This window comes from Chionomys nivalis, chromosome 21, assembly GCF_950005125.1.
Source record: "Chionomys nivalis chromosome 21, mChiNiv1.1, whole genome shotgun sequence".
Taxonomy (NCBI): Eukaryota; Metazoa; Chordata; class Mammalia; order Rodentia; family Cricetidae; genus Chionomys; species Chionomys nivalis.
Genome location: NC_080106.1, coordinates 46713449 through 46739152, shown reverse-complemented (window position 1 = coordinate 46739152; position 25704 = coordinate 46713449). Strand labels below are relative to the sequence as shown.

The 25704-nt window shown below is 43.9% G+C and overlaps 1 protein-coding gene across 6 annotated transcripts in view; it reads right to left on the bottom strand.

Moving 5' to 3' along the window:
• The window catches only part of Slc10a7 (solute carrier family 10 member 7), a 286449-nt gene that overhangs the window by 96594 nt on the left and 164151 nt on the right, over positions 1-25704 (bottom strand). For 4 of the 6 annotated variants that reach the window (XM_057754300.1, XM_057754295.1, XM_057754301.1 and 1 more), the window contains 2 exons: positions 20932-20967; positions 1427-1510 (listed from right to left, as the gene is read on the bottom strand). In XM_057754300.1, the coding sequence (XP_057610283.1) occupies positions 1427-1510; positions 20932-20967 (120 nt within the window). The remainder of the gene's footprint in view (positions 1-1426; positions 1511-20931; positions 20968-25704) is intronic. The other 2 variants (XM_057754299.1, XM_057754297.1) reach the window with 2 other exon arrangements.

Below are 25704 nucleotides of genomic sequence, written 5' to 3'. Positions count from 1 at the left end.
ATTAAGAGAAGAATTATGTGTTCCAAGTTACTGTGGGGAACAGGAATGCACACGATGATGTTTCCTTTCCTTTCGTTCATTTCTGCACACACTTACTGGATCCCTGTAGCTTGGGAATGTAAGGGGAACAAAGCAAACCTGCCTCTAGACACCACCAGGGGTCCATGACAGGAATCGAACACGGTGCTACGGATGATGAAACTGAGGGACTCACATGGTTCAAAGGGGAGGTGGATTACAACATCAAGATGAGTAACCTAAGCTGGGAAGGCAGGGTGGGCAGGAGGCCATCCCATCAGAAGGAATAAACAGAAATACAAGAAATGCGGCAAAAGCTCCCAAGGGCAGGGGATATACCGTTTATTGGAAATATGTGATTGGCAATAGGGTGCATTTTTCAACTGTTATTTTGTAGTTTATTAAATGGTAATCTTTGATTACTTTTAAATCACCCCAATTATGCTACATTTGGCCTGTTTTCTAAGTGTAAAATTAATTTTAAAAATGTTTGCGCACTGGATGCTCTGGTTCTCTGTACAGAACTGCCTGTTGTCTCTCAGCTTCCCTAGTGTGAGTGCGGCTAGCCTGACTGGGAGGCAGTCTGAAAACTGTATATTCTCTGCTCTGGGGTGGAGCAGCCTGGAGCTCTGCAAGGGAGCCCTGGAAAGGCACTCTCCCTTGCGCACCTGAGTCTTTCTCAGAACCCCACTGAAAAGCAGCTGTCTGGAGACTGTGCTTCTGGACAACGTCTGAAAGGCCTGTCTCCTGTCATGATGATGATGGCATTAACAATGACTGAAGCTGTAGCGTTCACTTGTGTCAGACTTTGTGTCCAAGAACTTTACACCCATCAATAATTCATTTAGCCCTTACAATCATACTTTGAGAGGTACTCTAATTATAATATTAAGTAAATTGTGACTGGGAGCTAGGAAGATTAAATGACTTGAACATGGTCATCTAGCAAATGAAGGCTAGAAACAAACGTGGGTCTTGACCCTGAGTCAGGTTCACACACCATTTCTCCAAAGCCTACTATACTCATTCTGATATTAAACTCGTCTCCATGACTGTGGCCGCCCAAGACCTAACCCCCAAATTAACAAACAGACCCAAGAAGACCCTCATTTTACATATGTATGGTCATAAATAAGTTATCTAACAAAGTCATAGGAAGCACTACAGAAGAGTTCTTGTTGTTTGAGAAGAAGGAAGGTTTTCGGGTCCAGCCGAGATCTGTTCACAGATTCTTATGTAGAAATCCAACTGTGATGCGGTTTAATGTTAATTAAAACTTTAAGGATGGAAATGCTGAAACCATGCACTTTGTTTTCTTTTTTCATTCTCTCCCCTCACCTGCCCTGACTTCACATGAAAATTCACAGCATAATCAGTCTGGGAAGACCAGCTAGACCGGGGCCCTTACCTGTCCAATAACGAGCGGAACCACGACCGTCATAAAAAGCTGAGAGAAAATTGATGTGAAAGGCACAGAAGAGGACGAGCCAAGCTGGAAAACAGGAAGACGCAAATTAGACGCACTGTAACTCAGTAATAAAAGACTGCTCTTAAGTCAATAACACAATGAATTCATTTCATTTCCATAAATTTCTTTCACAAGCACCAAAAATTTGGCAGTAATCAACAAAGAGCAAGTGGCATTATCTCTGATTTTCTAAATTTCACATAAATAGATTAAGTATTTTAATACAGAATTCTATTAGAAAACTAAGATCAAGGAAAACTGAAGTTATATAATCATCTTAAATTCCATTTTATTATACACTCTTGGATAGCAGAGTTATTCTACATATACCATATTTCACATACAGTCATAACTTATGTGAGTATTTCATCCATTTGTAGATCCTAGAATAATAAACAAACATGTCTCATTCTCTTATCAGGACAATATTTTTATTGATGCAAATAAAATATTTTCTAACTTTCCTAGGTCAAAGACAATGAATCTCAGTTCCTTTACAATTCACTATTACATATCTAGCTAATGAGAGAAATCATAAAACAAAGCTTCTTTTTCTTTTTTTAATCTTTCTCTATGTGTGTGGTATGTGTGTGTGTATAGGAGAACAGATATATATGTGTCACAATGTGTGTGTGGAGGTTAGAAGACAACCTCAGACACTGGTCCTTGCTTCCCACATTGTCTGAGATAGGGTCTCTTGCTCACCACTGTGAACATCAGGCTAGCTGGCCTGCAAGCTACTGGGAATTCTCCTATCTCACCCTCCCAGCTGGGATTATATATAGACATACACTACTTATAAGGTTTCTGGGGATTCGAACTCAGGTCCTCACGCTTGTGTGTCAAGCTCTTCACTTACTGAGTCATTTCTCTGGTCCTCTACTTTCTACTTAAAATTTTAATACACCCATTTTAAAAGTTGTATACTCTACCAAGGTACATAAGTCCTATTTTTCTCCTCCCTTGTCTTTTTAATTCTTCGTTTGTTAACAGTTACCATCTCAGCTTCACAGAGATCCCATTTACTGCAGCCTTGATGTTCATCTATATACATAGTAATATTGGCCCCAATTACCAAGAATCCGTTTCCCTGTGAACTTTCTCAACCTCCTCCTGGTATTCAAACATATCTGGACCAGTGATTGCCTGGTTTATAGATGGCTATGTTCCTCTTCAGTTCTTTCTCTAACAAAGTTCTCCCAACCCACAAACATTATCTCTCTTACCCCTATAACTTGCTTTTCATGTTCCTATAGATTGGACCTCGGATTTCTTATTTACCTGCTGACTCAGAATCAGAAATGCCTTTTGGAGGATAATTTTGTCAATCAACAACAATGCAGCCATGACTGAGGGCAGAATGTCAAGATAAATCAAGCACTTAGACGAATGGCAGCAGCAGCTCAGAAAGAAACGATGATGTAGACACATCTGACGTCTAGTGTACTTGATGAAGGACTTTCTACATTGCTCAGGGTAGCCTGCACTCAAGATTCTCCAGCCTCGGGCTCCCAGGCTGTGGGAGCATAGCCATGCCCCTCTGAAGGGACGAACTTGAGCCAGCCCGAGCCAGCACGGCGAGCATGGCTCCACTCCCTCTGCCTTGCTAGAAAGCATTGCTTACATCCTAACGCCAGCCGCCAAGGTCTAGCCCCTTACTTGGCCACTTCCCCACCTGAAGCTGACTACTAAGGTCCAGCTATCAAAGTACTGAAGTTCAGGAATCAAAAGCTTCCTTCTGGCTCACCTAATGAACATACCCAATTAAAATTAAACACTTCATCCGAACATGGGGTTTTCCTCTTTACCTTTATAAACTGCCATTTTCCTATGTGCCACATCTGTCTCTTTATCCAGAGGTCATCCTTTGTCATTGTCACCTACCCCAGAACAAATACCCCTTCCCCTTCCCCCTCATACTCTTTTTCCTGTCTTTGTCTCTTACTCTCTGCCCTTGTCCCTCTGAGGAAAATAAATTTCCTTTGTGCTGGGAAGTTGGTTCTGGGGGTCCCGAGCAAACTGTTTCCTTTCACCTACTGAATATAAAAAAAAATAGGAAAGAAAGGACATGACTGTTTCTAGGAATGGTGGAGGAGAAAGTTTATTGTAGACAAAAGGGAGAGCAGAGCCAGAGGCAGGGACAGCCGTGGAGTCCAGAGTGGATGTGACCAGATCCAGCTGGGCTATGTGGGGAGAGGGAGATAGGAATGGAGAAAGGGAAAGGGGAGAGCAAAGGTCCCAAAAGGGATGGGTAACTAAAAGGCCTGGATTATATAGGAAAGAGCCTCTGGGGGAAGGGCAGCACATAAACCAGAAACCAAAGTTAAATCAAGATGAGATAAGCAAATTAAACAGACCTATGATCCCTAGTGAAACAGAAGTAGCATTATGTCTCCCAGCCAAAGAGCCCAGAGCCACATGGCTTTAGCACAGAATTCTACCCGATTAATAGCAACACTCCTCAAATTATTTCACAAAACAGAAATATAAGGAACACTGTCCAATTCTTTTTAGTAGGCTAGAGTTACCCTGATACCTAAACCTCAAAAAAGACACAACAACCAAAAAGAGAATTACAGATCAATTTCCCTTATGAACACGGATGCAAAAATTCTCAGTTACATACTTGCTAATTGAATAAAACACATTATAAAAAAATCATCCGCCAAGATCAAGTAGGCTTCGTTCCAGATGTAGGGATTGTGCAACATATATAAACTGGTAAGTGCAATCAACAATATTAACAAATGCAGAAAAGGCCTTTGATAAAATCCAACATCCTTCATGATAAAAGTCCTGAAGAAATGAGGGATACAGGAGACACACCTCAACATGATAAGGCAGTTTACAGTAATCCCACAGCCAACGTCAGTCTAAATGGAGAGAGACTCAAAGCAATTCCACTCAAATCTATCTTCACTAATGAAAAGAAAAATAACAAAAAAGGCTTTTCTTCACTCTGGTAAATTTCATAAAATTTCGTTCCCACCCTTAGACTCAATCTTTATATAGTCAAGATACCAAGACTGTGTCCGCCCATCAGGGGCCTATGCTCATTTAATACCAGCTTCACCACTGTTCCCCAAACTGTGGCTCCTAATCCCTTTCCTGTGCAACCACGTAAAGTAAAGAAGATGTAGAGCATCGAATAGAAGTGAGGCTGAGGAAGACGGGCGATGAGATGCAGGGACAGCTTTCTATGTAAAGCTAGACTAGGTAGGTAACGATCACAAACTTGCCTCGAATATTAACTCTAGATCTCTTCCTGATGCAATGGTTGAAAGCAGGAAAAAACCAGATTGAGATACTGGATAAACTTCAAATACTAAAGCCTTCAAGTTCCGGATGTCCAGTCTAATGCTGCATTCACAAGGTTTCGAGTGTCTGGAGAAGCAGCAGGATTCTGGTTATAACTGCTGGGTAAAGACAATCCTTGCCCACAATCTGGACAAGGAGGAGGTCCAGGCATTCTATGCCCATGCCTGATTTCTGCTGTGTGAATAACTGCTTTCACACTTGAGTGAGGATCCTAATGTGGACAAAAGGACCCTGGGAAGCAGACAGATTCCTCCATCACGGGCTTAGCAGACGACCAGTTACTAACAGGACAAGCTAATTCAGGCCCAGATCCTATTGAGCATGCTGCCTGGGTTTCACAGAAACCCAAATTTTAAGACAGAGCACGTTAAATACATGACGCAGTTAGCATTTAATTTCTTGCAGAAATATTGTACCTCAAAGCAGAAAACTTACAAGTAGTTTGGCTTTGTAGCTGTAATAGTTTGTACTGAGAAGAAATGATACATAAAGACTCAATATATGAGAATTTTAGTCCTTTATGTTCAATCACTCCTGTAGGGGACAAAGAAAGCTGTGTGTGTGTGTGTGTGTGTGTGTGTGTCAGTCAGGGAATCATGGGAAAAGCTGGAATGAGGAAGGAGGAATGGAAATGACATAAACACAGCACTCACGTATAAAACCCACAAGAGAATAAAAAATTAAACAAAAAAAGAGGAGAAAGATACGCTTGTGAGCAGACCTGGCCACCACCCTGTAACACGAACTTGCTCTTCCCCTGACACCTGGATACAGTTTAAATCTTATTTTCTTAGGAATTCTTTCTAAAACTCCTTCCAAATGCTGATTCCGCCCTCCCTTCTTGGGGACCACAGTTTCAGGGTACCTGGCTCGCAGCATGCAGACTGCTCTTTTCCAAGTCTGTCCTTCCAGGGAGAGCATACACACTCGAACACTGTCTTGCTAATGTTCACAACTAGGGAAACGCTCAGAAACTACAGGAGGGCTAGTTAGGCCAGACTGCTTGGCCCAGGCATCTGAGTGACAGGGACGGGCTCTGGCAGGACTAGAGGGCCTCACAGGGCCCAAGCTGCTGCCATGTCCACACTCTGAGAGTCATAAATTTACTAGGCACCAGGAGCTCAAGACATGTATCAGTTTTTGAGGGCTTATAATACACGGAGAGAAAGGAGCCTGGTGTGGTTTCTTTGCATTCTCCTAACATTCCTGAGGTAGGTGACAAAGTCTTTTAGGTAACTCACGGATCCAAGAATGGATCAGTCTGGCCTCCCTCTGCCTAATCATCTCCTCTGAGTACTGATAAGCACTAGATCCTGGTTATTGAGTATCCTCTGCCCATACAATAAACCATATCAAACTGAATAAGTATGACCAGATTTAATAAAGAGCAAAGCAATCCTGTGCAACTCTTGGAAAGGCAGGAGAAAAATGAGTTGGCAGGTCTAGTGACCAGGTCTTAAATACCCTGTAGGCATGGTCTTGAACAACTCTCAGGGAGGAGTTGACCCTTGGTGGGCTTTCTGAAGGGCGGGTCTGGAATGGGAAGAATGTCCAGCCAAACATCTAGGTGGAGTTTGGCATAGGGGAGTGAAACTGGAGCAGAGATTCCCAACAAGTGTAACAGCAGCATTGATTACTGTGGACTTCTACGTGGCTGATACTGGTCCAGATGCTTAATATGTGTTAGAGAGTTTGACTCTCACAGAAACCCTGTGAAATGGGACTATTAACCCTACTTCAGTGGCTAATAGTGAAATAGACTGGATATGGTCACTATAGCTACAAACTGACAGAAGCAGGATTTGATCCCAGAGCTGCAGCCCCAAAGCCTTCCACTCTCTGGCACAGTGATTGCACAAGGTTCAGAAGGTAGACAAGGCAACAGGAGTGGAAGCCAAAGCTGGATTCTTCTTTTCTTGCTGGTGGGGTTGGGATGGGGGGAGTGGATGATTCAGTCACAGGACACAGTGGGTTGGGGGCAGAAGGGGGTGTATGATTGAGCCACAGGACATAGGGGGTTGGGGGTAGAAGGGGGTGGATGATTGAGCCACAGGACACAGTAGGTTGGGGACAGAAAGGGGTGGATGACTGAGCCACAGGACACAGTGGGTTGGGGGCAGAAAGGGGGTGGATGATTGAGCCACAGGACTATGTGGGGTGGGGACAGAAAGGGGTGGATGATTGAGCCACAGTACACAGTGGGCTGGGGGCAGAAAAGGGTAGGTGACTGAGCCACAGGACAGTGTGGGGTGGGTACAGAAAGGGGTGGATGATTGAGCCACAGGACACAGAATTATGAATGGCTCTTCTCAACACTCCCAAGAATGGTACATAACTAGTACTAGCTTGGACTCATCAGAAGGAAGCTAATCCAGTACGCATAATGGACGCCTTGGGGCTCTAGCGTTTAATTCCCCAGTCTGGCAGAGCATAGTTGACTGCTACCACTATATTCAATTTAATAACAACTTTGCTTGGGGAGTAAAATATTACTGGTCCAAAGTAGCCAGGCTCAGAAAGACAGACAAATGACAGCTCTGAAGAAGGGATGCTGATGGCCTGCAGAATTCGTTACCAACCAACATTAGGGACAGAGGGAGCCCTTTCAATCACTCCTCTAAGTGGGCTGACCTGTAAACTGTCATTAATGCACGGGGTCGTCACCTGTTCTGGGGGGGTTCTCTAATACCTTTCCTCTCTTGTCAGGGAAACCCATTAGCTGCGGGCATTGCGATTTGTGTCTCTTACCTGCTATCAAAACATTATTGTATTCAATAATTTACTCCTGATGATTGGCCTTCGCTTTTATTAGGAAAAATAGAAAGAGCTATGTATAGTTCATACTGTAGAATGGCAAATGTCCGCCAAATTTCATTTTATGGAAAATAAGCAAGGAGTGGTTTGAGATATAATGAAAGATTTATACACATACACACACACCTGCATGCACGCACACACGGATGTGCCCTGCCCAATTTCTACATCACACACAGGGCCCAGCCCTGGGGGAAGAGGAAGGGAGGCCTTGCTTACTACTGGATCTTAACTTTCTTGAAAATGAACACCCATGTCTTTTGCCTATTGTGAAGACCAGCACCACAGGGATGTCTTCCTTTTCAATTCCTAACCTTCTCCACCGGTCTTTCCTCCCTGGTAGCTCTTCCTCACAGGGGTGCATGAAAATTAAACTGATGACCTCCTGAAGCTGAGTGTAGTGTATGCCAGGTGACACATCCAACATCAAAATGATCGGGATGCTTTTTAAATTAAGGTGAGAAGTATGGTTGTTACACAGCCACATTTATTCAGCTGTTTACATTAAACTAAAATTGAGATACTGCAGAGAGAACATATTAGGAGAGAAAATGATCTTTTATTTTACAGCTAAATGCATATTTTTATTCTCTGAGAAATAAAATAGGCTAAATATTTTTAAAGATAGAATAGTATATAAAGTATGGTTTCATTTTTATGTTGATTTATTATATTTGATCTTTATTGAGGCATAACTGACAAAAATATGCCAGAAACAAAAGGTAATGACTGTGTATATGGTGTGATGGGTGTCGTACTCAGTAATGATTATGTATATGGTGTGATGGGGACCATACTCAGCAATGACTGTGTATACAGTGTGATGGGTGTCATACTCAGCAATGACTATGTATATGGTGTGATGGGTGTCGTACTCAGACTATGTATATGGTGTGATGGGGACCATACTCAGTAAAGACTGTGTACACAGTGTGATGGGGACCATACTCAGCAATGACTGTGTATACAGTGTGATGGGTGTCGTACTCAGCAATGACTATGTATATGATGTGATGGGCGCCATACTCAGGAATGGCTATGTACATATGGTGTGATGAGCGTTCTGTGATGCCATACTCAGGCTATTTAACATATCCACCGGCTTGCATAGTTTCCTCTTTGTGTTTGTGGTAAAAATATTAAGATCTACTCTTAACAGACTTTTTTTTTTTTTGGTTTTTCGAGACAGGGTTTCTCTGTGGTTTTGGAGCCTGTCCTGGAACTAGCTCTTGTAGACCACGCTGGTCTCGAACTCACAGAGATCCGCCTGCCTCTGCCTCCCAAGTGCTGGGATTAAAGGCGTGCGCCACCACCGCCCGGCTGGAAACTTGTTTTTTTGGTGGTTTTGAGGATTGGTTTTAGGACACCATTGAGCTGCACCCCATTCCTGACGGAAACTATGTGTATATCATAAATTTTAGTTACTCAAAACATGTAGTCTTTAAGTGAAATTCACCCTATTAAACTGTAAAAGTGGTCTCTCCCAACCCAAAGAGGAAGCATAGGACTAAAGGCAGAGGTATCTAAAAACAAATTTTGCTCCTGGCTTTCTAAACAAATAGTTCATGTTATCAATCTGGAGTTGGTTAAGGAACCAAAAGTTTTGCTGAACAGTCCCTTAAACAGAAAGGGCATTTACATTCCTCTAGAAGGGGACAGGGCAGCAGCAAGCTGGAGTGTCCTGCTCACACAGAACCCCTGGGGCTGGGCTGGAGCAGGACATGGGACAGGAGTGACCAAAGCTGCTCCCTGAGTTCACTCCAGACAGGCCAGGGGAGCTGGAGGCCAGCAGTGGGACGGGCATGAGTCAGGGGCCCTCCAGTAGAGGTGTTATCAGTGTCACCTCTAGAGTTCTTGAGACTGCTTCCCAGATGTTCTGGCTTCCCTGTCTCCTCCATTACAGTTCAGTAAGGTTTATATGTGCTGGAGGCGAGGTGTGGGGTGGGGAGTGGGGACACATAGCATTTACAATAGGTTCCACAGTTTAGCTACACAAAAAAGTCTCAGAAACAACCTCTGCGTGACTAACAGAAGGTACCTCAGCCTGGAGAGGTGTCAACTGAAGCAGAAGCCATCTCGTGTGACTCAAGGGGGACAATCAAACGGCTGGTCCCTCTTTTTCTTGCTCTTCACCCATCAACATGTTGTATATACTACTCATGTGACAATTGATTATATAATCATAATTGGGAACATAATATAAAAATGATTATCATACATGACATCTACAGCAGGGTGCTGCCAAGTTTTATGTCAACTTGACACAGGAAAGGGAACTTCAATTGAGAAAATGCCTCCACAAGATCATGATGTAGGCGACTCTACAAGGCATTTTCTAAATTAGTGATTGATGGAGGAGGGCCCAGCCCATTGTGGGTGGGACTGGGTGGGACCATCCCTGGACTAGTGGTCCTGGGCTCTTTTAAGAAAGCAGGCTGCGGGGAGCTGGAGAAATGGCTCAGTGGTTAAGAGCACTGCCTGTTTTTCCAAAGGTCCTGAGTTCAATTCCCAGCAACCACATGGTGGCTCACAACCATCCGTAAGGAGATCTGGTGCCCTCTTCTGGCCTGCAGGCACACATGCAGGCAGAATACTGACAATACTGTATACATAATAAGTAAATAAATCTTAAAAAAAAAAAAAAAGAAAGAAAGCAGGCTGCGCAAGCCAGGAGCAAGTCAGTAAGCAGCACGCCCCCTTGGCCTCTGTGTCAGCCTCCAGGTTCCTGCCCTAACTTCCTTCAGTGATGGACTGCTACCTAGAAGGATAAGTGAAATAAACCCTTTCATCCCCAAGCTGCTTTTGGTCATGGTGTTTCATCGCAGCAATGAAAGTCCCAAGTAAGACAAGCAGTATAGACTATATCTGTTTATAGTGACAGGATGGAGAGTTGACATTTCTGTCACAGGCATCAATTACCAGGAAATGAACGATGGCTATAGACTCAGAGGCTGCTCCAACGAGGACCCCTCTTTTCAATAAACTATTAAATACAGTTGGAATCACAAAGACTGGTAATTAATGTTTTCTCTAAATGTCTTCCACATTCTTAACTTCTGTTTACCCAAATAAGTGCTCAGCTCCTTCAAGCCAGTAATTACGTTTTCTGAGTCTTGTATAGACTATAAATGCGCAGGAAATAGTAACTGAGGGCTAAAAATCGGCCATCAAATGGTCTCCAAAGAGTCAGCCTTCTTAAATATAACTAGGATGAGCCCTTGACCCAGGGTGAACTGCCCACTGCCCCGCCTTGTCTTCTTTACCAGTTGTGCAGTCTGGCTGAAATTATGAAACAATTTGGAGCCCATTTTCTCATCTACAGGTGGTCTGTTTGCCATGTGCCTACAGAGCCCGAAGTGACAGCTACTCAGTAAACAGCTCTCTGGAATCTCCACTTGCTGTGGGAGCTCCTTTGGCCAGTAGCCAGGCAGGAAGCATAGGCAGGACGACCAGGCAGGAAGTAGAGGCAGGGCATCGAGAACAGGAGAATTCTGGGAAGATGCAGATGAGAAAATCTCGCTGATGAAAGCCACGTGGCTAACACAGACAAGAATTATGGGTTACTGTAAGATGTAATGATTAGTTAATAAGAAGCCATGGAGCCGCTGCTGCTGCTGGAGGACAGACACATTGGAACCTTGCCAGTAGGCCACAAGCCTCGTGGTAAAATATAAAGAAATGGAAATGGGTTAAATTAAGATGTAAAAGCCAGCCAATAAGAAGTTAGAGCTAATAGGCCAAGCAGTGATTTAATTAATACAGTTTCTGTGTGATTATTCTGGAGTCTGGGTGACTGGGAAATGAACAAGTGGTTTCCTACTACACCCACTGTCTTGGTGTAGAAGGATTATGGACTGTCAACTTGGTATGACCTAGAAGCACTGGAGAGACAGGCTGCATGGGTCTGTGAGGGTCAGACACTGGAGAGACAGCCTGCACGGGGTGTGAGAGTCAGACACTGGAGAGACAGCCTGCACGGGGTGTGAGAGTCAGACACTGGAGAGACAGCCTGCACGGGGTGTGAGGGTCAGACACTGGAGAGACAGGCTGTACGGGATCTGAGGGTCAGACACTGGAGAGACAGCCTGCACGGGGTGTGAGGGTCAGACACTGGAGAGACAGCCTGCACGGGGTGTGAGAGTCAGACACTGGAGAGACAGCCTGCACGGGGTGTGAGGGTCAGACACTGGAGAGACAGCCTGCACGGGGTGTGAGGGTCAGACAGTGGAGAGACAGCCTGCACGGGGTGTGAGGGTCAGACACTGGAGAGACAGCCTGCACGGGGTGTGAGGGTCAGACACTGGAGAGACAGCCTGCACGGGTCTGTGAGGGTCAGACACTGGAGAGACAGCCTGCACGGGGTGTGAGGGTCAGACAGTGGAGAGACAGCCTGCACGGGGTGTGAGGGTCAGACACTGGAGAGACAGCCTGCACGGGGTGTGAGGGTCAGACACTGGAGAGACAGCCTGCACGGGTCTGTGAGGGTCAGACACTGGAGAGACAGCCTGCACGGGTCTGTGAGGGTCAGACACTGGAGAGACAGCCTGCATGGGTCTGTGAGGGGTTGACCATACCAGGGCCACACAGTGAGCGCATAACTAGGAGAAAGCAGCCAAGTGCAGGCACTCATCTTCCTCTGCTTTCTGACTGCACATGCAATGTGGTATCGGCCTCTTCGAACTCTGGAACATAACAGACTGCATCCGTGAACTGTGAGCCAAAATGACCTTTCCTTATGCGTGTGGCTTTGTCAGGTATTTCATCATAACAAAGGAAAGTAACAAAACACATGGAGAAACAAGGTGTCTTCTACAGTGCTGTAGGAAAGCATACCATGGTTGATTTAAAAACTGTTGAGGGAGAATCTACAGTAGAAGGAGTCAGATCAATAAAACATAGGTGAGTGGAATACGATTGCATGCATGCACTGTATATACACATGTCTGAGTGTGCAAGTGTTCCATTGCCACTGGGACTTATAAATACCCATCTACTCGATGCAGGGCCAGTGTGCTGAGAGGCCGGGCCATATGAAATGGGTTGATGTAATAACTGGGGCAGAAGTACCCCCACTTCCTAATGGAGTGCATCCATGACACAGCCACCATGTGACACGGAATTTCCTTCAGTCTTGTCTGTTGTATGCTGCTGAATAATGAACACTACAACGGATCTTAACAGTCAGAGGCAGTCACCACGAAGGAGGGGATAATCAGCCAGACTGTGTGCTTGAACAGGCCTGAAGTGAGCAGGCGATTTCCTGAGACACATCAGAAGGTTCCGGTATCTTCTCAAGCTCTTCAAATAAAAATTTTCTTTTGACACAAAATTCATGTAAATAATTACCTTTGTTCTATGAAATGGTTCCTGTTTAGACAACCTTTAAAATATATTATTAATACTTGTAATACTTAAAATTTCCTACCCTGACTTCTGATTATCTATGCAAGGCATCTGCTTTGGTTTTCTGACTGCAAGGGAAGATCAATGTCTGATTGCTGTTTCTAATATTCACTGGGTAGTTAGGTTTCCAGACAATGAGTTAAATAATGGTTATTTAATATTGAAAAAAGTATAATTTATTTCCCAGTAAATGAAAAGTAGGCTTGTTTGGGTCAGGTTATGAGTCTGGCCTCCAATTCATTCATCCATCCCCTAAGCCATCAGACTAACCCCCCACTCACCACTACAGCTTTCCTTCCACGGGAATATACTAGGTGCTGGAGACAGGGCACGCAAACTACGGGCTCAGTGGACATTAAGATCTATCAGAATTCACCACTTATAACACCGTTTCATGAGGAAAGTCACTACAAAAGATTTGAAGGTGTCTGAGCCCCTGAGTGTGGCCAGCTGCTCTGACAGGCTCAAACCCCCTCCCCCAACAACTCACTCCAGTTTCTGCCCTGGCAACTTGGTGGTATCCATGTGCTGGGACCCTCCTGCTGTATATGAGTTCTGTGCTTGCTGTCTCCTCCCTCTAAAGCTCTCCCACTGTGTGGTCCATGCATTTCATTCTTGGAATTCACAATAGAACCCCAAAGCCACTAGCTCTGGGAGGTTTTGGCAGCTGCTTCCTGGGACATTGGCTGTCCCTGAAAGACAAACTCACCAAGAGCCCAGGAAAGACACTGTCACTCTCAAGGACACCCTCAGATTCCTGGATCAGCAGGATGGATCCTGAAGTAGATCAGGAAACACGTTACTGTCACTGAAAATATCCCAGGTCACTCTCTGGGCAAACAGATCTATGTTTTTATGCAATTATAAATTAGAAAAAAAAATAGAATAACTTCCAGTACAGCAGTAACCAAAACCAGATTAAGATTTCATTCTCTTAGCCGGGCGGTGGTGGCGCACGCCTTTAATCCCAGCACTTGGGAGGCAGAGGCAGGCAGATCTCTGTGAGTTCGAGGTCAGCCTGGTCTACAAGAGCTAGTTCCAGGACAGGAATCAAAAGCTACGGAGAAACCCTGTCTCGGAAAAAAAAAAAAAAAAAAAGATTGCATTCTCTTGGGGCTTTATATTCTAAGTGGAAAAGAATGATACAAAACAAATTAATAAATGACTAAGATGCTATACAGTAATAAATGCTAAGGATAACATGCTATCATTAAGCTTATAATAAACTTGACTGGGCTAGCGACTGTCCAAATAATTGGTTAAACATTACTTGGGAGAAGGATCTCGATGTTTCTGGAACAAATTCACATTCAGTGGGTTAGACTGTATGAAGGATTGTCTTCACAGGTGCAGGTAAATCTGCAGCATCCAATCCACTGAGCATAAAGCAATAAGGCAGAGGAGGTGGACACTGCTCCTACTGCTTCCGTGAGCCAGGATACACGTTTTCTGTTCTTGGAAACAAGGGTCTCTAGGAATCGCAGTAGCTGTAACTCTTTAGTTGTCAGGACTGTGATTTGGGGTAGGGTTGATAGTGACACCATTGGTTCTCGCAGTCTGAAGCCTTAGACTCAGACTGAAGCACACTACCAGCTTCCCTTCTTGAGACAGCATACGAAAGAGGACCAGACATTCAGATGTTCTCAACCACAAGCCAGCTCTGATAATAACTTTCCTCATATTTGTATATATGCACACTTAGGTTAATGTTCTCTACATAGATAGAGTAATGGAGAAGATGGAGATATCTCAAGAACCCTAATTCAGAATAATTAAGCATAGTGGTACAAGAAAGATAAAATGTTACTTTATATAAAATCTCTTTCTGAGAATGCCATTTGGCTGGAGACTTGATGAAGCTGAAGGAGGGAAGAAAGGAGGTACAAAAGGGAAAGAAGCAAGACGGAGTCCAGTCAACGTGGGAGGGTGAGGATGGCCCAGAGCCAGGGAGCCCCTGCCACACCTGCACATCAATGCACTGTGCAGTCCCCACATAATGACGTCATACCTCCTCTCTTGCCAACACTCCAGTGCTTCCTTGAGTTTCTTACTCTCCACCACTAGCTGATTTCCTACTTCCCAGAGGAAATAAAACAGTCAGGACAGACCTGTGCTCCAGAGTCCTACCAATTAACATTCTTGCATCCCTGCTCACACACCATGACTCCTTACAGATGGGTTCCCTGGCCGGGAGACTGCGTTCATCCTCCACGCACAGGGCTCTCTTTCTTCTAGACAAAGAATGGGTCCAACAACTTTCCCTCATTTTAGTTATGTATCAAATTCCCCCTCTATGACTAGATTGGTCTTGTTAATACAAATATGCAATTATGTTTTTCAATTAAAAAATCTTTCAATCTTTTGTTAATTTTGTTAATGTTTTTGTATCTTTTGTTAAAAATTAACCCCAATGTTATCAATTATTCTTAATGTTTCTTCTTCCATTCTTTCCCAAGCACACTTCAACCAGGCTTTGACTATATAATTCTATGCAAATAGCTTTTGTGAAAGCTCCCAATGACAACAATCTTGTCAAACTAGTGGCCAGATCATTTTAACTGAACCATTAACCACACTCCACTTCATACATCTTCTGAAACACAGAATGAAGTACACTCTGAGCATCAAAACCTCTTGGTGCAATACATAAATAAATATTAAAAAAAGGGGGGGGGGCTGGAGAGATGGCTCAGCGGTTAAGAGCATTGCCTGCTCTTCCAAAGGTCCTGAGTTCAATTCCCAGCAACCACATAGTGGCTCACAACCATCTGTAATGAGATCTGGTGCCCTCTTCTGGCCTGCAGACATACAGACAGAATATTGTATACACAATAAATAAATAAATATCAAAACCTCTTGGTGTACATCCCAGATAAAATGGTTATTCCTTGGCCTTCTTTGTGGACCTCTTAAATACTACAATATTCTACAGCTTGACATAGCTTGGTAATATGTTTTGCCTCCATCCTTACTTTCCTCCCTAGTTAAACCTGAAATTGTCCTTGCTGCTGAGTTCTTCCCAATGAAAATTTATGATTTGGATTGGACCAATATGAACAGAGAGGATGATGACTGGACCCTGAATTACAGATTTGCACAATCATTTATCTACATCTTTGCCTGGATGTCTTGAAGGCAACTCAATCTAAATGTGCACTATGGACTCTGTGAGTGCCTTAAAAACGCCCAGTCCCACACTCTTCCTTCCACTCTCAACTGTAGTTCCAACACTGCAGAGGCTCGGGATGGAGTTACCCCTGACCTTTCCACCCCTTTCAGTTGTACTTGATCACGTTCTGTGTTTCAACTACTTCCCACAAGACCTTCAACTACTTTGGTCTTAGTAAACTAATAATCTGTTTTGCTTTACAATGGTCATCCCGACCCCACCATCATCCTCTTATAACCTAGACATTCTCAGCATAGTGTCCAGAACCATCAGGTTAATGGTGGTGGTGCCCATCTATAATCCTAACACTCAGGGGACTGAGGCAGGAGGATCAAGAGTTCAAAGCCTAAGCTACAAAGTCAGACCCTGTCTAAAAAAAAAGGAAAAAAAAATACCAGAAGATGCCATTCCCTTTATCAAAATTCATTCAGTTATTTCATGTTTCTTTCAAATTAAATCTCCAAGTCTTTGGTCTTACATAATAGCTTTTGACTATACTGGTGACACAGGAACACTTGATTCTTTTTCTTTTGTTCAAATACTACTTTCTCAGTGAGTGTGAACTTACTGACTGCTGACAGCAGCAAGCTCCTCCTACTCGCTACCCTGCATTTCTTGGTCAATTGTCTTCTTTGCTCTGTAGCGCTCACCCACAGCACACACACTGCATTTTTACTCAGTTGTTTCTTTCCAGTACGACATAACCACCGTGGTGGTAAGGACACCTCTGCTCTGCTTGCTGCTCTATCCAGGGCAGAAGGCAATTCCGGGCATATAAGGATCAATTTGCATTACTGAATAGGCAGTGAACAGATTTAAATACATTTATTATGTAAACACAGATGGAGTGCAAGTGGGACAAGGTGGAGTTTAAAATTTAAGATAGATATATATGCCGGGCGGTGGTGGCGCATGCCTTTAATCCCAGCACTCGGGAGGCAGAGGCAGGCGTATCTCTGTGAGTTCGAGGCCAGCCTGGTCTATAAGAGCTAGTTCCAGGACAGGAACCAAAAGCTACGGAGAAACCCTGTCTCAAAAATCCAAAACAAAAAAAGAAAAAAGAAATATATATATATATATATATATATATATATACACACACACACACATATATACACACACACACATATATAATAGAATACATTAGTAGAAATGATTACATAAGAGAAAATTTGTTAATATAGAAGAAAAGAGAAAATGCACATGAACTATGACCTTAAGCAGACAAGAGGAGGACTGGACTCAGGTGGGAGCAAAGACTATCCACTCACAAGCCCAGCAGAAATACAAGAACTATGGTGATGGGTGTAGGTGGGGTGTAAATTTCTGTTTCTCCTCTCATCTAACCTCCTTTCTGTATTAGCTGATAAGAGGAGAGACATTAGAGATACGAGACACTAAGAAGAAAATGTGAACCCATTCTCCAGAGTCAAAGATGGAAAGCAGCAGGTCAGACCCGAACTGTCGGCCCACTGACAGTAGTCGTCATGAGCTCATGTAGGAGCACTGACGATGCTCCAGCACGTTTGGATACATGGGCAAAGAGGTGCAGAGCTGGCTGCCAATAGGACTGGTGAATTGTGACAAATATGGAGCAGTAAGGGGGATGAACAAGATTGCCAATGTGGTCTGCAATAGAGGAATTATACCCAGAGGGCATGGGGCTAAGAGGGCGTGAGATGTGAGGGCGAAGGAGGAATGCAGGGTGGGCACAGCCAGGGGCACTGGAAAAATGACCAGGTCAGGAAACTAGTCATTTCAGGGAGTTTGAAGAATTCTGGAGTTGGGCATATACCATGCATGTAGGGAGCTATTGGTCAGATAATGTTGGAAAACTTGGGGTTCTAAGGCTGTAACAAGGAGGAAGAGCAGACAGAGTGGATATATGGTACAGCCTCCAAAGGAAGTAGACAATCATGCAGAAGACGAATGACGCTTTCCTCCGCTGCAAGGCTCCATGGCAGGAGGGTTTGCAGCAGAAACATGACTAAGAGGAGCAAGACAGTGAGGGGGTATTCTGAGAGGCAGTAACACAGGGGCTGAGATCTCACTAGAAAAATGCCAAGTGCTTCCACCTCTAAATATGCTGAGTGATTTCCAGGACTCCTATTAGTTTGTTGGGTTCTTTAACAGTCCACAAGCTAGGCAGCTTGAACCAAGAGAAATGCTACCTCATAGCTGTGGCTCTGAAATCAAGTGCAGTCCTGTTTCCTTAGAAATGTGTCTAGGAACATCCTCCGTCGTGTTTGTTTCCTTAGAAACGTGTCTAGGAACATCCTCCGTAGTGTCTTCTAGACCCCAAAGGCTACCAGCAGTCCCTGGTGTTCCTTTGGCTGGCAGATGCTGCACTCTGATCTCGGACTCCATTGTCACACGGGGTTCACCCTGTGTGTCTCTGTCTCTGTTTTCTGAGGACACTAGCCACATTGGATTCAGGGCTCCACCCTTTTCCCCCTAAGACCTTATCTGAGCTAATTACATTTGCAATGCCTGCTTTCAAAGAAGGCCACTTCTGGGCTGGTGAGATGGCTCAGAGGTTGAGAGCATTGCCTGCTCTTCCAAAGGTCCTGAGTTCAATTCCCAGCAACCACATGGTGGCTCACGACCATCTGTGGTGAGGTCTGGTGCCCTCTTCTGGCCTGCAGGCATACACACAGACAGAATATTGTATACATAAATAAATAAATAAACATATTAAAAAAAAAGAAAATAAAAGAAGGCCACTTCTGAGTATGTTGAAGGCCAGGACTTCAACAAATCTCCCTGAGAGCAGCAACTCAGCCACTAATAGAGGTGGAGAAGAAGAGTATATAGCTTTTCTGGAATATGTTTGTATTTTAAGTCTCTCAAGTATTTGTTCAGCTCAGTAAATAAGACTTGGAATCCAAGTGTTTTATAAATTCTCATTACAAAGTGTATGACAGCCAAACAGACAAAAGCAATGTGCACCACGGACATGAGTGAAAAGACACAGGGGAGCTACTGATGTGGGATCATGGCTTCGAACCAACAGGAAGAGCCCACTGCTCTGAAGGGAAGCACGGGCTTCTGGTTGCGCCCTGCCTGGTACTGAGGTTACAAGTGTTTGTCTTCATCTCCTGCTTCTTACGTGGGTTCTGGGGCTCACACTCGGGTCCTCAGGCTTGCCTGGTAAGCACTTTACCACTGACACCCTGACCCCCGCCAGCTCTTCTTGACTGTTACAGGAATAAGGGTTGTACATTTGGTAAGCTACAAGACCTTGGCTATTCAGCCTGTTATTGCACAAAGGCTAGGTGCTGGGTGCTATACCTGCCCTGTGACCTCAGACTAGCCTGCATTTTGTACCTGCAGAGGGCTCAGGTAAGTTCCCCTTGGGATACCAGATCCTGGTCAAAAACACTAATGGATAATTTCAGTTCCTCACATCTAATGTGCTGGTAGGCACTCAACAATGTAAATAATTTGACTCTTGCCCATTCTGAATTGCAGGAGCCCAAACGCACAAGGTTCATCCTGCTGAGGGAAGTGATTTGAATTGACTCTTCTGACCTTGGCAGAGTGGAGCCGGCATTTCAGAAGGCAAGGTGAGGCTGTGGCTTATTACTTTGAAGGTAATGGCTTTCATGAAAGATGCAGAATCCAACTGTTTGATAGTATATCTAGCCTTTTCTCCTTCCTACACAGCTGGTAAGGAATGAAGTCCCTCACTCTATTACTCTAATTGAATTTCAACTTGGGTAATTATACTATAATTAAATAAATTTTCCCTATAGTTTTAATTCACTGACAAATAGTGCTAGTCAAACGGCTTCATTTCATTCCCAGACACGCATCCCCACTACATTTCCGTGATAAGTGGAGTGATTTATATTTGGAAGATGTGTGTGGAAAAACTGCACAGTTCATAAAATATTTTAGGTATCATTTATGATTACATATGCTTTGCTCAGCATGAGATAACATTAATTTCTATTATAATCTTTCATCTAATTTCTCATATGCTTAGTGCCAAAGGAAATAAGACAGTTAATTAGCATTTCTTGTTTTCAGGCTTTTGCTGAGTTACTCAGTGGCCTGTATCTACTTGTAGTGTTGACCTTTCCCCTTGTGGCTTGTTTTGTTGTCCTTAAGAGGCGGGCTGCATTAGGAGTTTCTGCTTTCCATTTTACAAATGGGACCATCGTGGTAGTATTCCCAGGGTTAGGAAGAGAGTTGTAGCAAACACCAGCTTCAGGGTCTCAGGTGCCTTCGGTCTCCTAGCTCGAAGTTCTTTTTCTCAAAAACCAACCAACACCGGGTCACTATTAATCACTTAGCTTTACAAGAAAAAAATGACAAGCAGTACATGTGTAATTTAGGCCATAGGTCACTGGTTTATGATAATTAATGATTTATCCAGGAGCAGGAGGCCTAATCACTAGGACCAGATGCTGTCCTTGGACCGCAAGGCTGTGGGATTTTCTGAGTCTCAGGGTTAATACTCTGGGCTCCGCTGGGAGGGGGCTCAAATGCGTCGTCAAGTTATACAGAAGAATCTAGTTTTCAGTGTTCTTCTGAAGACTGACCTTGAAGGTCTGAAGAAGGCTTGTGTGTGTGTGTGTGTGTGGGGGGTTCCCTCATGGTGCTAGGATGCAAATGCAGGAAAGGCCTTGTGATTGCTAGGAAAGCCATCAACTACCAGCCACATCTGTAGTCCAGGAGATGGTAGTTAATAAAATACATCAATAAAAGATACGGAAGGCATTATCAAAATACTCACGAAAAGCAGCAGTAGCAGTGGTGTTACAACAATGCCCTGGAAGAAATGAAAGACAGAACGGTCACTTGTTGGCCTAGAAAGACAGAACGGTCACTTGTTGGCCTGGAAAGCATACTACCCCCCCATTTTGGTGGGACGCTGGTCATTTCACTGCTGTTTAACAAACTGAGAAGAGAAAGATGGCTCTCCCACCATCAATTGATTCCGCCTTAATGGTTACTTCTATTAGACAACATTAAAGTTACAACCACCCAATGCTCCTTAAATTCACCTGTCCTCCATTCATATGTAAATCCCCATTCCTGTTTCAAACGCCCCACATGGGTGGAACCTCAAGGTTGGCAAATCTTCTCATTCAAGCAAGGCCTTCCACTCTAGCTTGGGTAAAGTGTCCCTTTTTGAGAGAAGACAGGTGGTTCAGTCCCAGTTGGGGTCCTCTCCTGAGCAAAGACCATGTCGGCTGTGATGAATGAGGTGTCGTGATTTTGTAATGTGAACTGATCTCCCCTAGGAAATGAGCTGCGATCTCAAAACTCATTTCAGTTGATTAGACTCTGTCTCCATGGTGGAAGGGAAGTCTTTCATCTAATCCAGCCACACAGGACCACCTCCGTCCCTCTGCCTCCCCCAGGCAGAAATGAGCAAAAGATTTGTTTTCTTCCATGACAGGGAACAGTTTGAGGCTCTTGTCAGTGAGGGAGGATACGAGCATTTAGCTTGCTTTAAAGGTACGCTTTTGAGTTGGAAATCAACACGACAGGCTTCACTTGAGAGAGCAGACGACGATGTGTCTAAGTTCTTCCTCTATTTCTCAGCTTCACTGGGATTTACATAAGGAAAAGCACTTCATATTTTTAATAATGCACTGTTTGAGACTTTGAAATTTCAGAGTCTGAACGTGTGTGTGTGCATGTAAGAAAGAAAAGGGGACAGAGAGACCAAGGGCTATTGTTTTCACCCATAAACAGTCCCTTCTGTCTGTAGTCTTTGCTCTTACTCCACAGTTGTGAATATGGCATCAGAACGTACACTATGTGAACAATAATGGCAATGACTGTTTTTGATTATACTCATGTGAATATCCTCATATAGACTAGTTTACTATTGACTAATAGAATATTATGCAAACTTAAACAAGTGTCAAAAGGGAGCAGAGCAGTTTAATCTAAGGGTCATACTGTTAATCTCTGCATTACAGCACATATTGTGGCTTGTGAATTCCATGGTTTTCTATGAAGCAGGTCACACTAGCACATTTTGGAAAGCTAGATGTGCCACGCCAAAATAATTTTAACTTAGAAAGGCTACTGCCCAAGGCTGAGGGTACACTGCAAAGGTAGAATGCTTAGTCTCACAGGCAACAAGGCTCTGATAATAATAATAATACAGAATAAAGACTACTATACTTCATTCTTACATTTATTTTGTGCGCACGTGCACACACCTACTTATAGAAGCCCATTCTCCCACCACGTAGGTCCTGGAGCTCAAATTCAGGCCAAGAGGCTGTGGCAGCAGTGCCTTACCTACTAAGCTATCTCACAGGCCCGAAAGGCTACTTCGTTTTAGTGATTTGGAATATGTTTAGGATTTGGGTGGAGTTCCAAGCTTTACAAAGTAATGTAAAAGTGAGCCACTCAGCTGCACGGCAGTATTTAAATGTTTATCAGACACCCACTCACACACCCGCTCTGCTCCTTCATGGCCCGTTGAGGGTGAATCCAACATGGCTCCTGTACTTCAATAGCTAATAGCCTAGTTGGGCATGGTCTAGGGACAAGTTCAGTACAAAGTGAGCTGTAAAGCTAAATATTCTGATGAGAGAGACATAGAGTGAAGAAGAGGGTGACTGTTTACCTTTGGGGGGTTTTATGGTAGAAGAGATACTGAGGTTGGAGAATTAATGATCTGGTAGGGAAAAGGGCTAGCCCAGGAAGGGGAGGTGCTCTACTGTTGCGGGAGGGTGTGGGATTGTTTATGACTTGCGCCTTCACTCTACAGCCATGAGAAGTTGAGCAGAGAAGCACAGAAACATGTGAACAGGGCACACACAGACCAGTTCACCAAGGCCTCCGAGGCCTGCTACCCTACGTGCAACAGCAAGTACCCAGGTATAATAAGTTAATAGTTTAGCACATGGAATGAGGACTTGAATTGGCTTAGAACCTAACTAGTTTTTATCCTTGTCCATTAATTCACCTCAAGGCCAACAAAATACAACAGAAGCTTGCATTAATTGTTTTGTCACCAGCTTAGTAGCACTGCTGAGAAACACGCGCGACATGTGATGGGATAAGAAATTTTTACGTAGGAGAAAGGTGGAGCACGTCACTCAAGTGACGTGTGTCTTGCACTAGAGTTTGTTGTGGGGAGCTGTGGGCTGTGTTCCTGCCGACCCAGCTCCTGGTAACCTGGCTAGCTTATGCCCCAAAATAACAACACACAAACTCTATTCATTTAAACACTGCTTGGCCCATTAGCTCTAGCCCTTACTGGCTAATTCTCATATCCTGATCAACCCATCTCTAATAATCTGTGTAGCACCAGTCTTACCGGAAAAGATTCAGCATGTCTGACCTGGCGGCTTGCTTCATCGCGTCTACCCTGGCGATGAGCTGCATGGCGTCTATCTCTGAGAAGAGCTATCGAGTCTGAGCTTACTTCCTCTTCCTCCCAGCATTCTGTTCTGTTTACTCCACCCACCTATGTTGTAACCTATGAGAGCCAAGCAGTTTATTTTTTAACCAATGACCTTCCTCCATCAAGAGTTGACAGTGACGTGTGTCTTGCACTAGAGTTGACAGTGTCCTGGTTATCACATATCACATTACTCTTCCTTAGCCAGATGCCAACAGGATCAGTAAGAATATGAGTCCTACAATGCTATTTTGCTTGTAGCACATTTATGTATGTTTTCAAACTGACCCTCCCCTATGAAGTTATATCGCAGCTCTCCTCTCCACACAGGGAAAGAAGGTTCTGAAAAGCTAAGCAGCCAAAATCAAGGACACATGGCAAAGATGGTGGAAGTTAGCATGAGCCAGCACCACCCAATTCTCCACTCACTGGTCATCTGAGAGCAGATCTCACCACGAGCATCCCTTTCTGCAGAACTCCACCCACGTGGAGCAGTTGCTGAGGGCCTCTCAGAGATGACCTCATCCCGGAAGGCAGAGCACAGTTATCTGCAGGGTTCTCTGGGCAGATATTTCAAACACGCAGTAACCTATACAATAACTTCTTTGCTGTTCTACCAAGAACTAACAACATTTAGTCCTGAGATATTAAAAATTTGCTGGATAGGATGCACTTTGTAATTTCAAGTTTAAATATTCCTCATTATTTTTTAATAAGTGTGGTTCAACTTCATTAACTACGACTGGATTATTAGGCAACACTGAACCCTCTTTTTCAGTTTTATTAGGAACTGAGTCATCTCCAATGCCATCGGCTGTGATATGAGCACTATTAAGTTTAGGTGAAGTCATCTAATTTATTGCTAAATGTATAACAGCCCATATTTAGTAAGTACTCATGTCAGATATTGTGCTAAGGACTTTATGTCTACTATTGTATGAGATCCACACAACCACTCTATGAGCTCTGCACCATAATTATCCTCACATACAAGGTAAGGGGCTGAACCCTGGACACGGCAAGGAAAGCGTGGTGGACACTTTCGAATGATGACCATACAGTCTTCAGGGGCCCGAAAGAGGGCTCAGGGTGAGGTGTTCGCTGTTTGATGATGCAGGTCTCATGGTGCATGATGACGCATGCTTGGAAGCATACAAAGGTAGAGGGAGACAACTGACTCCAAGGAAGTTGTCCCGACTTCCTAGTGTTCACCATGGCAAGTCCACCTCCCCCATCTCTCTCTCTCACACACAATCATAAATATATTAAATTAAAAATCTTTATAGTAAATATTAAGCCATTTCTTTGGAGTTCTATTTTAAGGGTTAAATCAGAGAGGAACTCAGTGTGTCTTTTGAAGACATGAACTGAACTATAAAGTGAGCCACTGTGTGATGTTGCTAATATAGCCCTTAAAGCTCAGGTTCTGCAAATATCAGTGGTAACAGTGGGGAGTGTATGCACTCAAAATATGATAGCAACGGATACTAAAAGCTATAAAGTCAAATAAACATGGGTTTACAAGAGTCTCACTTTAATTTTTTCTCCTTTCTCTTTCCGAAGTAACTCCTCTACTGTGGAAAGCCAAAGCACTTCCAACAGAAGACCTGTCTGAAGGGTCAAGGTTAAGCCACCCACCTGTCTCTTGCAGCTGCTGTCATGTAAAGCCTTCTACTGCAACACCTAGAAAACTCAAGCTACGGAAGTGATGGCTCTCACTGTCTCCCGGAAGACTTCCTGAACAGCCATTTACCCTGGTGATGTGAGTCACTGAGTCAACATATGCTGATGACCACAGTGGAAGGGGAAGAGGGTGTCAAGTCCAGCCACTCGCCAATGAACAAGGAAACATGGGAAAAGCAAGAGAACTGCACCATGCCTCTCTCAGCAATGGGACTCATTCATAAAAAGCAAAACTGAAGTGAACTTCTCATCCTATTTTTTAACAGAAAAAGTTATGAAGAGGTTTTACCGTAACAGCTACAGTGATCTTACAGTTACTGATGTCTGAGGCCAGTCCCTAGTTCCCTACTGCATAACTTGACTACACAGAATGACAGGAAGTCAGCTTTGCAAAAGATTTTGGGACCACTTGGTCTAGTCCTTACAAGAAATGTGAGGGGAGTGGCTGTGGTC